At 45.5% G+C, this 18,050-nt stretch overlaps 1 protein-coding gene across 5 annotated transcripts; it reads left to right on the forward strand.

Annotated features, from left to right (window-relative positions):
• Window positions 1-664: 664 nt before the first annotated feature.
• SERTM1 (serine rich and transmembrane domain containing 1) lies at window positions 665-17,715 on the forward strand. 5 transcript variants are annotated; one of them, XR_005102613.1, is made up of 3 exons: window positions 665-1,243; window positions 9,196-9,287; window positions 16,546-17,715. XR_005102613.1 is itself a non-coding variant. In XM_037377180.1 (3 exons), the coding sequence occupies exon 3, from the start codon at window positions 16,730-16,732 to the stop codon at window positions 17,051-17,053; it is 324 nt and encodes a 107-aa protein (XP_037233077.1). In that variant the 5' UTR covers window positions 2,087-2,141; window positions 9,196-9,287; window positions 16,546-16,729; the 3' UTR covers window positions 17,054-17,168. The 5 variants fall into 5 exon arrangements, 3 of the variants coding, with proteins under 3 accessions (XP_037233077.1, XP_037233080.1, XP_037233078.1); XR_005102614.1 differs by lacking the exon at window positions 665-1,243 and adding an exon at window positions 1,260-1,641; XM_037377180.1 differs by lacking the exon at window positions 665-1,243 and adding an exon at window positions 2,087-2,141 and having other exon boundaries at window positions 16,546-17,168.
• Window positions 17,716-18,050: the final 335 nt, after the last annotated feature.

An 18,050-nucleotide genomic window follows, 5' to 3' on the forward strand; every position in this document is an offset into this window, starting at 1 on the left:
CTCTTCTTCTTCCAGCTTGACCCTAGGGAGAATTCCTGCTGCCTGTCCTAGCTTGCAATTCCACTCCTGGAATAACTGAGCTGTAAGAGAAGCATTTCTCTTGGCTTCTTTCTTTTTTCAAGATTCAAACATTTTGCTTTACCACTTTTGCTTCTCCCATATCATTAGAATTCTGTACTTCAGCGCTTATCTATATGACAAAATCAAAGCTGAGAACTTTAATCCACCATCTGTTTATATCCAGTGACATTGTACCAAAGAGCCCTCTAGTCTCAGTATACAAATAGGAAAGTTTACAGCAAATTCTCAGGTTTTTTAAATGGTTTCAGCAAGATTCTTCACCTCTAATCTAATCATTGCCAGTAGTAGGTGCCTACAATATTTCTTCCCTTACAGTTTCAACAGGCTTTGTGTGTTATTGCCACAACAGCTCATGTAATCAGCCAGTCCACTGTCAAATGTGTCCTTTTCTGCAGTGGCTGCAAGTTGAACTGAGCCAGTGCTCTGCTTTCAGGTGATGGAGATGATAGCACTAACTTACACCCAATTCTTTTTCTGTTCATATACCATACACGTGACTTTCCACCCCAAAAAGCCAAACCTAAACAAAAAACACCCAAAACCCATAAAAACATTTACTTCCTCTTTAATAGGTGAAATATTCAAAGGGCATTTTTGCCACTTGAAAGCCAAACCCCTCTCTTTTGTATCCCACTGCATTCACAGGTTATTATCAAGGAATAATACAGTTCATTCCTTGGGAATGATTTTCCCTTTAAGATTTGTCTTTTATTTACTTGTTCATACGGCTTATTCCTCCAAAACCGACTTTGTTTCCTGACATCCCAAGTTCCTTTTCTAGTGAAACCGTATAGACTGTATCAAAGAAAGCAAATCTCAACGAAGCTCTTCCACAGCACACTGCGACCTGTGCACCCCCCCAAGAGCAATTAAAATGAAGAACAACCCTATCCAACATCCTTTTCCGAACTGCGCATGGACATTAGCCAGACACAAGACTGAGCTGCAGAGGGTGCATTAAACTCCCCATCTGCTCTTCACAGGGCCCGTCACTAATTTCTAACCCACAGTAAAGTCATTTGGCCAAAAAAATCATACTGGATGAGGCAGGCACAGCGGCAGCCAGCTGAGCCTTTCCTTCCACAGTGTCCACAGAAGGAGATGTGTTCCAGCCAGCCAGCATTTTCCCAGTCTGTGATTCCAAAGGATGTGATATCTGCAGGTAAGTCACTCTCGGACCAAACTAGCAAAGCCAGATTTTGTTCTCATTTACGCTACTTTATGGGCATCATCTGAGATGGTCTCGGTACCACTATTAATTGACTCCCGTTTAAATGATACCAAACTATCCCTGAGGGCCTCAGCAGCTGTCCTGAAACTTGGAAGAGTTTTTGGAAAGCCACCTGCAGGTTTCCGCTCCCCGGGGAGCCTGCTTTGCTGGCCCCCTCCTCCGGCGTGCCCAGCTCCCGGCTGCGGTGCCGCCGTCCGACCCCCCGCAGAGCCTCTGCCCGAAGGAGCCCGCAGCTGCCGCGGGCTGCGGTGCCCGCTGGGGTGCAGGATTCACGCGGTGTCCCGGTGGGCAAGGATCAGCCTCGGGAGCTGGGGAGCGGCGCTCCGGCGGTAAGTGCTGCGGGACAGCCGCGGGACGGCACGGGCCAGCTGTCACCGCGGCTCTGTGTGATGCCCGATAAACCCGGTGACTTTCACTCTCCGCACAGCAGTGAGGCGCGGGGGGGTTCGCCCCCCGCCAGCCCGCTCCGTGAGTGAAGCGCCTTGCCCGGGCTCACACGGGGAGGGCACGCCGAGCGGGCAGCGCGGCCCCCCGCCGCAGCACAGACCGCCCCGGCACCGAGCGAAGGGGCAGCGGCTGCCCCCGCCTCCCGGTCCCCGCAGCCGCATAGCGCCCCGGGGCGGGGGGCGGCAGGACTGGGGGCTGGGGGCGGCGGGCGGCGGCGGCGGGGCTGGGGCGGGCAGCCCCGGGGCTGGGGGCGGTGGGCGGGCAGCGCGGCGGGGCCGGGCGAGGGGCGGGCCGGGGGCGGTGCTCCCTCCGCGGCCGTGCGGGACGGCGGCGGGGGCCGAGCCGGGCGCGGGGAGCGGAGCCGGAGCTGGAGCCGGGCGCGGTGAGCGGGGCTGGCCCCGGCGGGGCGGCTGCGGGCGGGCGGTGCCGGTGCGTGTTTCGTCGGGCTCTGGCCGTCTCCCCTCGGGGAGCTCGGCGCTTCGGGGCTGGGCTGGTTTTGTGCCCCCTGCCTAAATCCCGGTGCCCTCGGGTTTTGCTGAGCCTCGGCTGGGTACGGCTGAGCCGGTCCGCTGAGAACTGTTGCTCACCTTTCCGCAGCGCCGGGCACCGTGTCCCCTCGCTGTCCGGTGCGGTGCGGAGCGGGTCTCCCAGCAGGTCCTGGAAGGCGCCGTGCGCGCAGGGAGCAGCGCCCGCCCTGCGCCCCGCACCGCCCGCCCTGCGCCGGGGGAGGCTTCCCAAGGTCTTGCCTTCCGTGTGCCGTAATCAAGGACATTTGGTTTTTACACGCGTTTAACCTAGGTATGTGTGAGGCCTCTGTGTGATTGTTCCCGAATGTGTCTTGGGAGGAACGTATTTTTGTCCTTACTGACTTGGTGGGTTGTCAAAGTGCTTGAATGGAACGAATGCTGCTTCGTTTTGGAGAAATTGCTTTTGCTGGAGGGAGAGAGGGCAGCGCGCTGGGAGAGCGTGGGGACAGCACCTGGGGGTGCGCTGCTTCTGGGAGGAGGGATGCCGAGGGAGGAAGGGCGGCACAGGTTGGTTTCCGTTTCTGAGAGATGCTGCAGACCAGGGATTTAATCGTGTGGAGCGTCGGGTCACCACTGTGCAAGCACATTTTTGGCTCTGTGGGTATAAGCATAGATTGCCACCCGTGTGCTCTTTCACATTGTTTGCAGGAAGATGACGGGAAAGGAATTGCTCCCTCTGCAAATAAATTGTAAAATGCCTGTCCAGTGTACTGGTAGAAGAGCTGAGCATAGGCAGCACAACGTGGAAAAAGAAAACAGGGTGGATGCACAAAAATGTGCCCTTTCCAATCACTTTACATCTAGCTAAAAGCTGCAGGCTGTTCAAATACCAACTCAAGTGGAGGTAATAAAAGTTTGGGACAGAAAGCAAGGGAAGCAAACTGTTGCTACCCTGGCAAACGCTAAACAGAGAGAAATTGGGAAAGTAGTGGTAAAGGGCTGAGTGTTTGCCATGTTGATCAGCACTGAGATAAGCAAAGACAATTATCCTAATAATATCCTAATAATAATAATCCTGAGTATTACCAAATTTAATTCTCAGGTGATTATGGCAGAATGGGAGAAAGATGAATAGAAGAAACGTGCAACATCTGGACCATATAGGATGTACATAGTGCTGGCAGTTTTATTCTGATAAGGCATCCGTCTGGAGGGTTGATGTGTGTTTCCTTATGGTTTTGCTTTTTACAGTCATTTTGACCCTGCTCTGGCTTTTCTGTGCCTGAACAGGTTGAAATGAAGCGCAACCTGAAACCACCAGCCTCCTCTCTGCTATAATGCCTAGAAGGGCTTGTCCCTCTTAGGGATGGCTGCTTCTGGTTGTAGCTGGGTACTGGCTACCTTCCTTCCCCCTCTCTTCCTCAGACTGGGTCGTCCATACGACCCAAGGTGGGGTAAGGAGTGGCAGGCATGTCACCCCTGCCTTCCTCATGTTTCCCTGGCTGTCTTCTGCTCTGGCATGCAGGCTTGCCTCCCTGCAGACTGCTACTTGCTTTCAGTACAGGTGCATTGCTGTCAACAGGAGAAATGCTGTAGGACCGTGAACTGGTGGGGAAGGGGTCCTTGGCTTTTTCAGCATCCAAGTCTACCCTAGTATTACCACCAAGCTGGTGAGTGTATATACATGAATGTATTTGGCTTAGGAAGTTATTGCTGTTTGCATTTTGTTAACCTTTTCAGACATAAAAGGCTGACTGGGATGGCTTGTGTCTGCCAAGTGTCTTGGTTCATAATTGGGTCTCACTGGTGCAGCACAAATTATAAATTGTATTCTGTAAATTCCCCATCAGAGGCAGGAAGCAGCACAGTTTTCCTCCTGGTGCCCCATCTACGCAGAAGCACAAGAGGAATTAACTCAACGATAGAGTGCATCCAGAAGTTACCGAAAAATCTGGTGTTTCTGATAGGTTTGAGGCTTGGAATTTAAATGCTATAAAGTCAAGACATTTTCACCTCTACCTCCTACACTCTCTTGCAAGCACTCCTCCCCTTGTGTCTTCATGACTGCGGTTACCTCCTTTTCCTGGCTTGCGCAGAGGAAATCCTGTTACGGCATAGTCGATCCACGGCACTGCTGCAAAAACCCACCTCTTAGCCTGCTGCTTCGGCTGCATCTCCCCTCTGTCAGTCCTCCTGCTGCTCCCTTTTCTCCCCTGCATTGGACACGTCAGTGGCAGGCTTCACTTTCAAGTGTCCTCAATATTCTCCCTGTACATGATGTACCACCTCTCCTGCTTTACCAAGACATACCCCCCGGGCTTTGATCAGCCCATGCTCTCAGCATCCACCTCCCTCAAGCTATCACCTTCGTATTTCTCCAAGCTTCACCTTGCACTTGCTTGTAGCTTCGTATAGGCACCTTGTCCCTCATTTCATGAATTTTCCTGATATGTCCCAGCACGTTTGCTTTTGCTGCGATGCCTTCAGCAGCTGTCTCATGAGACGCTGAGACAAGCCCTCACCTGTGCTGCCACCACCTCTGTCACTGGAATTAGTCTGGCTCTCAATTTGAGCAAAACAGTGTCCTCTAAAGCTGGGGCACCTGAGAGGCAATGTCACACAAATCACTCTATCTAGCACCAGCAGAAGCTCTCCTTCCATAGTCTAGGTCACCCTTGTTTTCTCTTTTTGGCATTTGAGGTGCAACCCTGCCCCCTTATGCTTTCTCGTTAATGCAACTCCCTTTGCAATAGTGGTGTATCTTTGCATAAGTTATTGCAGGCTGTTTTGCAAACAGTGACGATATGTAAATATTACGCACACAAATACAGACATGATAAAGCCACAGTCTCTTTGTCAAGGGAATGCATGCAGCCTGCATTGGTAAAATAAGGAGTGGCGTGAGGATGGAGATCTTTTCTGTTACACCATTGAGGGGAAACAGAGAATTGAAGGAGAAGGCTGTTTTCTTTCATCTCTGGGTAAAGCAGGCTGGGACACCTGAGTCGGGAAGCAGAGTTACAGCAAACAGAGTTACTGTGACAGCACATCTGTGCCTAAAGCTCAATAGACATTTAAGTTCACAGCACATAGTTGGTACTGAATCTTCTTTTTTAGGGAGAAAATATCAGAAACAAAATGATGCATTAACATTGAATTAAATGTACAAAATTCTGTCCTAGTTTTATATTGTGTCAGGATTTCTAAGGAGGTTAAAATCAAATCTGCTTGGCATTTTGGGGTTTGATATGGACTATATACTTTGTTTTTATAAAATATATTTAAGCCAGTGTGTCAGCTGAATTTTACCATAAGAAAGTGTTTTCTCATTACTCTGGACTCCATTTACTGGGTCACAACTTCATTAATTAAGGACTAATAACCCCATTGACTAGCAAAGTTAAGGGCCTGGAGTCTGCAGGGAGGGCTCCAGAGACGGAGGAGGACGTGCCCCCATGGAGTATGAGAGATGGAGCTTCTGAGCTACTCTCGTGTGTGCAGCCATCTCGTATGTCACCAGGCAGGATGCTGTGCTGCAGCACTGAAGGGGGACAATGGAGACCTTACATCTATTAATTTCCAGATTTAGCCACATTGTGCCCTAAAACTGTATTCCTGGTAGCTGAAGGGGACTGTGGCTGATATTTCAGAGGGGTTTTCCCCCCTTGCCTGGAGGGGTCTTGCGGGTCTGAGCTCTGCAAGTTGTTAGCTTCACAGGTGGTGAGTGTGATGGAGAATGAAAGCAAGCTCTGATAACTAGGACTGTTTGCCCTGGAGCTTGATATATTATCTGGTGGGTTTTGCTCTAAGTGACGTGGAGGAGCTGAAGCACTGCCCCATGAGAAGTCCATGCAGCTTCAGGAAGGGCAAACATGGTACACAGCCCCCCACTGCACCAGCCATTTGGCCCCAGGTGGGGAGCCCAGCCTTGGCCCGCTTGCCAGATAAAAAAGGTGGCTATCAGGAGCCCATAGTAAAAGTCAGGCACAAGCTAACAAAGCTTAATCAGCTTTTGTTTGTTTTGAGATTAACGGTGTCATCACCACCACCCCCCACACCTGCTGGGTGGCATCTTCTCTGGAGAGGCTTACTTACTGGTGTTGGTGGGAGACTCCACACAGGTGCTTGCAGCCTTGGCAGGGAGGGGTAGCAGGAGTGGGATGACTCAACTATGACAGGAGACAGCAAGACAGAAGCAGTTGAAATATTTTCATATACTTATTCCACTGAGGAAAATGGGCTTTAACTGATTTTTTTTTTTTACCTTCCCTTGTTTTTTGTCCTGTGAAGAAGTACATTTCTAATTAAGCAGCCATTCTGTCCTGCCCTGAATTTCCTGTTCAAACAAAACTTTTGAATCTGGGTTTACAAGCAATCAAACAAGAAGTCATTCCACAAAACACAGAGATTAAGGAATCCTGATACCTGCCAGTTCCTCCCTCTTCCCTGCTAACCTTGCCCTGGACCTCCTTTCCAGCTGAGCACCGGTCGGCTGTTACTTTGACAGTGACACCTTAGTGGCTGTGTTTGACTGTAGAAGTCAGTTACTGAGACCTAAAACTGTTAGCGAGACCCAAACGTCTGTGTGAACCTTCACGTCTCCTCTTCCTGATCATCTGCTGTCATTAAAATTTAGGAGCTTGACCATCTTTGAGGTTTCTGCCTGGGGTTGAGTTTGGCTGAGGGAGGCCCACAGGAGCAAAATTATTCAGAGTGGGAATAAAGGGAATAAAGCTGGGACTGGACACCAAGAAATCAAATATGACCTGTCACTATGGGCAGTAAAGAGTGGGCTTTTGAGTTTAATGGTGTGTTTTTTCAGCAAGCTGTAATTTTTCACAGGAAAATTTCAACAAAAGCGGGGTTTAAATATTTTTAGCAAACCAGCACAAGAAGGAGACTGATTTCCCTGGCGACTGCATGTTCTTTGGGTGAGATTCAGACTTGCACTCCTATGGGAGGTAGGATCAGGAGGGCCTCGTTTCCCCATCTGAGGTCCCAGATGCACAACAGATACACTCCTTTCCCCATTTGCATCCTGAGAGATACAAGGAGCAGACAGGTCCCTGCTCCCCATGTACCTTATCGGCGATGGCAGTGAATACAGTGTTTGGGCCAAATCCTGCTGTGCCAGAACATGGTCAGCACAAGCCTCAGCTGCGGGCTAGTGCTGCAGCTGAGACCGTGAAAATAGCTGTGAAGGGCATTAAACCAGTGCGAGAAGGGTGAAGGACTGTGGAGTATGACTGTGTCTGCCAAAGGGCATTAAAACAGTGCGAGAAGGATGAAGGACTGTGGAGTATGACTGTGTCTGCCAAGGGGTCTCCTGCAGATAAGCTTCTTGATGTTCTGGTCCAAATATTTCTGTGTTCTTCAAAGGTAATTAAAAGCCCAGGCCTCTCCATCTCGCTGTGTACACTTGCCATTTGAATATGAATGCATGCATTTAAAGAGCCTTGAGGATGTATTGTGATTTGTACTGTGTCTCTGGCATGTTTAATCAGCTCAATATTTGGGAGGCTCTGTTCCCTTCACCTTGCGGGGGCTTGGGGTGTTGTATTGAATGAAGGGCTAAATGGGCAAGAGCAGTGCTCTGTGTGTCTGGGGGTAGACGGACTAAAGAAGATTCTGCAGAGACAAAAGAGAGCTGGAAAAGAAGCAGAATGATGTGAACCATTTGTCTTGTTTGAAGGTGCAGTCCCTGTTGCATAGATCTGTGCCTCTCTTCCCTCAGGAGAGCTGCTCTGAAAGAAACAAAGGGAAAGGGTCTGTGCTTTGAGCAGACTAAACGGGGGGGGGGGGGGCGGGGGGGGGGGCGCATAGCACCGAGCTCTTTGTTACATGAGGCAGCTTTGCTAGAGAAAAGGTATCCAGGGGCTGCTGCATCCCCCTCTCCATCCCAGTACCACCACCCGCCACAGCCTGCGTGCTTCTGTGCAGGGTGATGGGTGCATGCCTTTGCGTCCAGAGGGTGTGCTGGGTCCGTCCCTAGAGAAGCCAACCTTGGGGTTCACCTGCAGCCCTCCAGCTCTCCTTCTGCATGGCGAGGTTTTCAGGAAGCTGTCCGACTCCCTCTGGGTGGAACATTAGTGTAGTCAGTGTTATCAAAACATTTGGATTTCAACAATGCTGACTTTTAACAGCTGCGCTAGATAATTTTCTTTATTGAACTTGGATGGGCTTAAACCATAAGTGATTCAGAAATTGAAGGGATGAAAGCAACACAACAGTGCATTAACATTTATCCCCAGAGATCTGCTTCTCTAATGCAGTTCAAACCAAATGTGCTGAAAGGGTAGAGCTCGGAGATGTGTAATGATTGTGCAAGCGTCTTTTCTTTCCCGGAGGGAAGAATGTTTTTGAAAGTGGCCCTACTTTTGCTTTAATCTGCATCATCTGGGATTATTTCTTCATATGCAATCCATCAAATTTGCTTAATTAAAAACAGTTCAGGGGCCACATTTTAATTTTAGGTATTGAACGAATGTAGCACACAAAATTCTGCTAGCTATCCTTGTGCATATACAGTATTCAGTTTGGGGATTTCATGTGAGTGAACTGCAGATTGTCTAAAATAAAGAGAATAAATAACTAATAATATGTAATCCAGAAAGACCTGATTCCTGGCAGGAGTCTTTAGGGGATAATGTGAAACGGAGTGCAGTGCTCCGGTGCTTGAAGAGGTGCCAGGGGACAGCAGGCTGTCTTGGTCCTGGAGCACTCTGCAAAAGAAGAAGAGAAACGTGTTATCAAGGCACGGTAAAACAGAGATCAAGATCATGATTTTGGTATTATACATGCAGTGCTGTAACTGGACAGCAGAAGGAAGTGGCTAGCAGGAATAAAACAAAAGCTAGGATTCCAGTCGGTTTGTTTTTCTCTGAAATTTCTGGCACCAAGAGCAGTCAAAATTCAGCACTTTTCTTCCCTGTCTCTTTATTAATGTAGCTTTGATTTGCTTTTTTATAGGGGCTTTTCTCAGCATGCACTCCCTTTAGCGTGATAACTGACCGCATTCTGCACATTGGACATTTGGCTTACATCCCCGTATCTTCCTGCTTGTAAGTATTTTATTCATTTTCCTTGCTTGTTTTTCTCTTACTTTTAAAGAGCAGATTCAACTGCCAGGCCCTGGGTCTGATCCTAGGTCATGATGTCTTTGCTTTACATTGATAGGGTTATTAACCCTATAATCTGCAGATCCATGGGAAATGTAAATGATACAAGCATTTCATCCTCTCTTGAATTAATCTAAATATCCTTATGGCTCTGAGATTTTCATTTTCCCAGCCTCACACAAAACCTCAAACAAAATATAACTTGATTTTAACCTGAAACCAAGCCATCTGGGCACTTGTCTTGTTAGATTTTAAAAGTCATAAATTTAAAACGTATTAAATCATAATAAAAAATGAAATTAGATCATAAATTAAAAGGAAGATTTTGCTTATGGCAGGAACTAGTTTTTCCTTTTCCTTGTGTGCACTGTTTTATTGAGTCAGTTGGTGACTGATCCTGTTTCCCAGGCAGAGTGGTAAAGGGATTCTCTGCTCCTGGTCCATCTGTAACAGGAAAAAGCAGCATCTTATTTACTCATGGTCTTTTACTTGCCAAAGGCATTTATGCAAGAATAAGCAGTATTAAGGATCATATTCTTTCTAAACTCCAAATGAGCAATCACTCTTTGCCTTTCCTACCTACATTTTCAATGGAATAAAAAGTTGCTCACTTCTTTTCTGTCCAGAGCTACTAATTTAGTTGCATGATACTGAATTGCTACATTTTTGCAGTCTAGAGTAAATTGCCTTTCAAGGCTGAAGAGTTCTATGTATGTAAAGTTCATTTAGTCCTTTAGTATGAGCGTGCAAACATATTTTTATTGGCATTGAATGCTTTATGTTACATGTCAGCTGGAAGGACAGTATGTGGTGATACAGTCCTATATGCTAAAGGAAATAAATGTAGAAAACGAACGTGGTGAGGGGAAAGATGAAAGAATTATAGGAAAGCTCACTGGCTTTCATATATGTATCAAATTAGCAAAGGTCATGAGAAATCTTTATCTTTTTAATAGATCTAGTGGAAACTTGCTGTCAGCTTTTGGAATTAATCACTATGATAACAGAACTTGGGGGGGCAACACACCTTTAGGGCTAAAGAATTTTCATCCTGGAAGTGGCATAATCATATTGCCTTGGGACTTGCACAACTGTCCTCCTGCTCTTCCTGCCCTGATGCTCAACGATGGAGAGGTGGTTCTGTTTTCAGGTCATGAGGGGATGATATCACTATCTGCTCATTCCTGGCTTTAACATTCCAAAAAGGCAAAAAAGAGCAGAGAACACGCTTGTGAGTTCTTTAACAGAGATAATCAATGTCATCTAATGAATGGCTTCTGCCTCCTCTCTCCTACTCAATACAAAGTGCTATCTGCCTCATATGGAGCAAGCAATTTTTGCATGGACCCAGAGTACCATCTTGCAACTCATCTCCCTTTCCTAGCCATTTCCTAGCCAGATTAATGGCCAGTAACTTCATCTAGGATCTGCTAACCACCAGATCCTCCCCATCATGGGGATGGTCCCAAGTCATCCATTGTGGATGCATCGTTCCACTAGTGTGTGTGTGTGCTTCTTTGACTCTCATCTCCGTGTCCCCTGGGACACACATGTGTGCAAGCAAGGGAACTGGATCCACAGGAGGACAGTGTGTGCAAGATAAGAAAGCCTGGTGGCCAGAGGGTCCTTCTGCCAGGATCCACAGACACCTGACATGGGCAAGCTTCTTCAGCTGTCCTGCACCGCGTCAGCAAGCAACTCCTGCCCTGCTTCACAGAGCCCTCTGTTTTGAAGATGGTAGAAATCTAATCTTTCTGTTGCACTCCTCCTCTGCCTTTCTGTATACCCAAAAGGGTTTTAAGTTTTTAGGGAAGGCAGGCAGATACAATTAACAGCATATTGATGTCTGATGGGATGAGGGACCTCACAGTGCTAACAGTGGTAAAGGCAAATTAAGCTCTCCTGTTAGGAGTCGTTTGCAATAAGGGCTTATCTAGAATGCCTTCTACCTGTAAAGAAAGAGTTGATGGGAGATTGTGACAAAAATGTTAGTTTATGTAGCATAAAAACACTGATTTTCTGTGATGCCAGTTTGTATTTCTGCTTAAACATTTTGAAGCCTCTGAAACAGCCAAGGTATTTCTCAGCTTGTAGTCACAAAAAGCCAGGAAGAACCAAGAAAACAACGTGCTTATCTATGGCTGATAAACTCCCAAGAAAATGAATCTACCAGACTTCGCTTTGCTCCCTGTTCCTCAATTTTTAGGGCTTCAGCAGTTGTGAGTATGCTCCATTAAAGTATATTTCACTGAGCCTGGAAAGACAGAGTTGTTGCATCAAGATACGCAGAGAAATACAGCGCAGGCAACCGGATGGTAAAGGATTTATGACACTGGGACTGTGAAAAAGCTGTATGTTTACTGCATGCCATCCTGGAAAGCGCTGCAGTCTCATTTAACATTCACCTTAGACTGAACTGGGAGATGACTATTGTCTCAGCAATGCTCAAGCTTAAATTAGATGCGTTACATATAATTTGGTACCAAGGGCATATGCTAATTGATGAGGCCTCTGCTACTGACCACATTTCCATTTTCTGAAAACACAGGTTTTCTGACAGGTGCCATCAAAGATGCAGTTGATAGCTTTGGCATGGCTACCCAGGCACGATACTGCATGGTGCCTGGGATTTACCTCTTGCATAGTGATGGTTTGCTTAATCCCTCACCTACCCAGTTTGCTCTGGTTTTGGTGAATTGTGCCTGTCCTCCACTTATCATGGGATAAAAGAAAAGACGAAAAACTTCAACTGAGCCCTGTCTACCATATCTGCAGGTAACCCTACCCTTTGAATAAGAGTGCTTGTTCTCACTTGTGAGAAGTGATTTATGCCGAGGCCATGAACAGAGGAACAGTGCATCACTGGAGGAAAATGCCTAAATAGTAGTTCTGGTTGAAAAGCAAGGATGTACAAATGACACCACATGTCTAGCAGAGCCTTTCCTGTGTACTAGCCCTCATATCTAGGGGCTAAAGTAGCAGAACAAAGTTTTGCTCTCTTGTATGTTGGAAATCAGCAGAGCGTGGAGCGGAGACTGTGCCTTCTCAGTACAGTGAGTTGTTTTACTGAAATGCATGAACCTTTCTAAGCAGTTTGCCCATCAGAGCAGCAAGACTGTGTAACAGTGGAGTAATAGCAGCAGGAAAACTCAGTGTCGGAAAGGTAGAGTATGACCTGGGACTTTCAGTGGCGGGGCTGGACTCGATGACTCAGGCAGCCTCCTCAAGGCATGCATCCCTGCCCTGGCATTGCAGCAGTGCCCCTGAGAAAGTAATCCAGATCCACCTAACACCACAAAAACCGAGTCTTCCACCAGCCAGGTCCCAGTTCTCCTGTCCTAGAAGTTTCCAGGACTGGTTGCGGGGGAAGCCTTCTCCTGTCAGGATCAGAGTTCCTCTGCATCTCCAATTTTCAGCAGCAGCACTTTAAATTCAGTCTTTGCCTGAAACAAACTCAGCTTTCCAACAGTAGATGAGGGCAAAGGACAGACTACTACAGAGCTTGAAAACTTTGGCTCCTTAGTTGAGTTCCTTGATCAGTTACAGCTCTGAGAAAGGCAACGGGTTTATTGCCATTAGCCACTTTGAGTTTTGCCATTATACTTTGAAGTCAGTGACAAAATTCCCAATCATTTTTGGGGGACCGGGTTTGGACTACATGCTATGATGTTGTTCTGTTCAGTTTTCACAAAGGCACCAAACCAATTACCAAACAAGAAGGTGAAGCTGACGTCTGGCTTTACTGGAGGCTATTCCTTTAGGAGGATTAGGGTAAGAGAGACAAATGGTTCATGACACTTACCTCCTTCTCCAGGCAGAAGCAGGAGCCCTGAAGCAGTAGCTGTGGTGCAGTGAATAAAACTACTTGTGGATTGTCCTCTTAAAGGCAGGGAGATCTGTTTTGTGGCATGGCAGAGGTTCATGCAGCCCTAGGGCTGTGTAGCCACATTTCAGTCCAGAAGGATGTTTGCACCCCAGCCCCATGTCACCGGCTGAGCCATCCTGGCTGCTCTCCAGCAGGATTGCAATGCTGGAATGGCACCAGGGAATGTTGTGAGGGATCAGGACCAGATCCATTTTATTTCTGTATGTGTTTTGTACCTTTCCTGTGAATACTACTCAGATGTCAGGACCAGATATGTTCACAGGCTCTATGATTTTGCTGGTTTATTCCAACAGCGTACAGGTGGTTGGTAAAAATCCTTCTAGACTGAGTAGGACTTTACATTTTATGTCCATATTTTCAAATGTGTGATTAAAACAACACAGATATTTTTTTCCTAAAATATTACCCAAAGAACCACTTCATCTGAAGCTATGTTTGATGGAGAGTTTCATTTACACATCACATCACTACACACTGTGTGAGGCAACTGGGATGTGGGCCACAATCATCTGGAACCAGAGTTTATATTGTCTCTGATCTCACTACGAAATAGTCAGTTAAAAATAGCCCAGCTGACATCATAAGACCTATAAAGGCTCTGATCTAGCAAAGTACTCACATCTCTGCTTAACTGTGAGGTTCTGATTAGTCCTATTTAAGACCATAAATTTTCCACTAACTTCAAAGAAAGTCCTACACCAAAGTTCTTCCTTGTACCAGGGCCAAAACTGTTAATGGTGGAAGTGGAATGTAGTGGATTTCAAATTTGTGAAGAATTTAAAGGCTTTTAACTTCTGTCATGTTAGAGAATTTATGTGAATTAATTCCTTAAGTTACTATAGAGCAATTCAATTAATATTGGATCTGCTTCTCATTATGACAAGTAATCAAGGATAAACATCTTCTATATCAAAGCTTATCTTTTAAGAAGGATAAATTAGCTATAATGTACTTAACTACTTCCAGAACATGAAATGAACACGTATTGTTCCATTAGTTAATTTTGGATCCCTAAATTAAAGACAGTTCAAAAGGAGTATAATCTCATCAGGATCTCTCTTTGTTCAGTTTGTTGTGACTTATTTCACAAGGTACAATAAATACTGTTTCTTGTGGGGCTAAATACTATTAGGATTATAAAATATTTTTGGTTCAGTATATTTTATGCATCAGTATGAGTTATATACCACAAGGGTAAGAATATTTTTATCTGGTATTTGCAGATGCAGTTTTGTACTCCTGCAACTCCTCTAGGCTATCGGGATGCTTGATTAAGACCACCAAGAGCTCTGCAATAAAACAATCAATGCAGTAAATAAACAATAAACCAACATGTGGAATGTAACCTTTTATCCATTAAAATATTACGGATGTGTACGTACTATTAAATTAGTGCAGGCCAGGGTATAGGCCTGTCATCGTCTCTCCTGTTGAATTAGCAAACCCATCTCCTTGGCATGGTTTTGGCCAGCTGGTACCCTCCAAGCAATGCCTGGACATATTTGGAGTTAGGACTGGCCATCGTTCATTCCCAAAGGCAGATATGATTTGGCTACCCAGCCCACGGACATAAAAGGGAGTTTAGCCATCTCGTCACAGTGTGCCACACAAATTGTCCCCTAGACCAGAGAATAGCCTTGACCTGTTTTATGTAGCGGTATAGATGTAGTTCTGAGGTATAGAAAATAAAATAGGGTTTTAAAACATAGAATTAGATTCTACCTACTGCTTAATGTAGTCCTTATTTACTCAGGCACTTAGGACTTTTTACAGCATATAGCATAACCTCCTAAATTTAATTTACAGTGCAAAAGCACAGTGGGTAACTATGCAAGTAACTTCAGTGGCTGCAAAGCGAACTCCTTAGCATTCGTCAGTGGGTGTCTCCGAGCCTGCTGTTCTTAGAGAAGAAACAGCACCAGCAGGACAGTGCCTCATCCTTCCCGAGCACCGTCAGTTCAGGCTGGGGCTTTTGTGGTACACCTAGTGCAAAAAAGTGTCAGCCCCTTGAAGAAAGAGGTACTTTACTAAGTTAGCAGAGTTAGCAGGTTTAAAGGAAAAATTGTATGGCAGACCATTGCTGGGAACAGTGCAGGGATGTTCTTGTGGAAACACAGGGAGATACCTGGGCAGTTGTGTTGCACACAGAAGGGGAGACCCCAGACGGTCACATCGGGCCTGATTCTCTCTGGCTGATGCCACCAGCGTTTGCTCTCTTTGTTGCCATGAAAATCAGTGGGATTTTCCTCAAAGCCTCTACCTGTGAGTTAGAGATAACTGTATTGAACTGGGACCACAGGATGAGGCCGAATGCAAGGTCAGGATGAGAGGGACCATGCTGGGAACATAGTTCTGTGTGAATATTGTCTTCCTCATGGAAGGAAAGCTTGCTGCCTTTCCTTGTGGTGCCCGAGTATCTGCAGTGAGAGGCTGACCACGCATGGTTGCACAGAAAGATTGCATGTAGATGATTATATGCAGAAAATGAGCTTCATTTCCTACCCGCTTGCACCTTGCATTAACTGTTTTGCATCAAAACAAGGGCAAGGGGTTACACCATGTAATTCAGCTACAGCACATCAGCTTTTTATAAGCAATTCCCCACCAGCAAGCCTTCTCTTTACACTTCCAGACTGCCCCTAGGGACTGACTACATTTGTTTAAAGAGAAGCAGCTGAGCACATTCTGTGCTGCTCTGACCGTTGCCAGCACCAGGGCTTCCAGGTCCCAACCCAAAGTGGCTGGAGGCAAAGCTCTTGCAAAGATGGGATTTCTTCCCCATTAGCGTTCGCTGCCCTCAGATAGTCCCCTTGCATTCGCTAAGCTGCCATTTGACCATTTTGTAAATATGTACTAAGAAAACAGGTCTGGCATATTTTCTCATTCTGGGTACCTCTGGTAAGACAGTATGGAATAAGTGGCTAATGGCTGAGGATGAAAACGTTGACCATCATGGTGTTGAGCAGCCTTGTGCATCTAGGTTGAGGAGCTGAAGTCTTGCGAGGGACTTTTTGTTCCTTGACTAGATCTTTTTCCACAAGACAAAGTCAGATTCCAAGATGCCTGTCCCATATAAAGTACATTTTTGATTGTGCCATTCCTCAGTTAAACAACTTGTGGTGGGAAAGGGTCAATTTTAATGACTGATGTGTAGGATTTCTCCTAATCCCTGCATTTTGGAAAACAAAGATATAAAGATAATTGTTAGTTAATGCTTTAAGAATGTAGCTTAGCACTCATATTAAATCACATTATCTGCTGGTAAATTTATCTTGCTTTTTTTTTTTTTTTTTTTTTTTTTTTTTTCTCTTGCAGTTCCAAAGGATACAATCTTACATTGTCCTGGGCTTGAGCAGTAAAAGATAAATTCGATCACTGGCTGATTGTCATCTCTTCATTGTGATGGAAAAACAGTCGCCTAAAATAAACCCTTTGTTATGCTGCTAAAACTGCCTTTGAATCCTAGATCTGTTGTGATTTATAAAACACAAACCCAAAAATGTCAGAACCTGACCCTTCATCTGGATTTGTAGGAAACATGGAAAATGGGACTTTTCTGGAGCTGTATCCCACATCCCTTTCAACTTCAGTGGATTCATCACCTGGCCGTTTATCCAACGTCTATGTCTATGTTTCTATATTCCTTAGTCTCTTAGCTTTTCTCCTTTTGCTATTGATCATTGCACTTCAGAGGCTGAAAAACATAATTTCTTCCAGTTCCTCCTACCCAGAATATAATAGTGATGCTGGAAGTTCTTTCACTAATTTAGAGGTTTGTAGTATTTCTTCCCAGCGCTCTGCTCTCTCAAACCTTTCTTCATGAAACTAAATGGAAGGAAACACACGGGGAGTGGAAGTGCTTTGTCTAGTTTCTTGGGGAGGTAGTGCATGCAACATTTACCTTAGAAGACTATTATGAAGAGGTGGCTTTTAAAGTTTCCTTAGGGTTTTTTTCTTTCCTTTTCCAGTCTTCATTTCTCTTTTACTAATGTTTTTTCATTTTGGACACTGGATAATGACACTTCATTATCATTTCTTGCCTGTAATAGTGATGCTGTCTTTCTCTCACACCTATACAGTGTTCATTAAGAGTATTCCTGCCAAATTGTAATACAGTTCTAACTGGATGTGTCATTTTTCAGCTGTAGTTGTGACCCCTTCCCTGGTTTCGCATCAATAATACGCTGAGTACTTTTCTTTCTCCTTTTTTAATTAGATAAGGACTTCTGGATGAAATCCCTATTGCAAAAGTATAAAAAATCTGCTTAAGTTACAAATAATAGGACAAATTAAAGTTGTTGGTATTTTTTTATTTTCACATCTTTTTCAGTATTTATTGATGTTTATAAAACAACTAAAATCCATTTCTTGAAGAATGTTGTTTTGTTTATTTGTACTCCCAACACATTCTGTATAAAGTCTCTGTATTTCAGTTTCTGAGTCTCTTTGGTTAACTTAGTAAAACGACTACAATAACGATGCTCACTGCTGAATGTGTGGAGGTATTTTTGGACCCTGTTGCATCTCATTTGCCTAATGACTTGTTCCTCCAGGGGGCAGCTTTTGCTGCTGAATCATAAATACATCATAAACACAACTCCTTTGCATCCTTCACTGATACTGTAGCTTATTCTTCCTGGATGCCAGTACAAACCAGTGGTTTCTTTGAAAAGATCTGCATACAGCAACTACACCTAGCAAACTGAGTAGCTCTTAAACTGTCCTGTACTGCACAAGATGCTTGTACTCACGTGAGCAGGGCCAGCAGGGCCAGACATTGCTTGCACTGGTGAGGACTTGCTGGGCCAGATTTTGTCCTG

The sequence above is a fragment of the Falco rusticolus genome, chromosome 2 (assembly GCF_015220075.1).
Source record: "Falco rusticolus isolate bFalRus1 chromosome 2, bFalRus1.pri, whole genome shotgun sequence".
Lineage (NCBI taxonomy): Eukaryota > Metazoa > Chordata > Aves > Falconiformes > Falconidae > Falco > Falco rusticolus.

What these genes read in the sequence shown, in the direction of transcription:
- SERTM1 (XM_037377180.1), top strand. Translation starts at nt 16,730, where the DNA reads ATGTCAGAACCTGACCCTTCATCTGGATTTGTAGGAAACATGGAAAAT.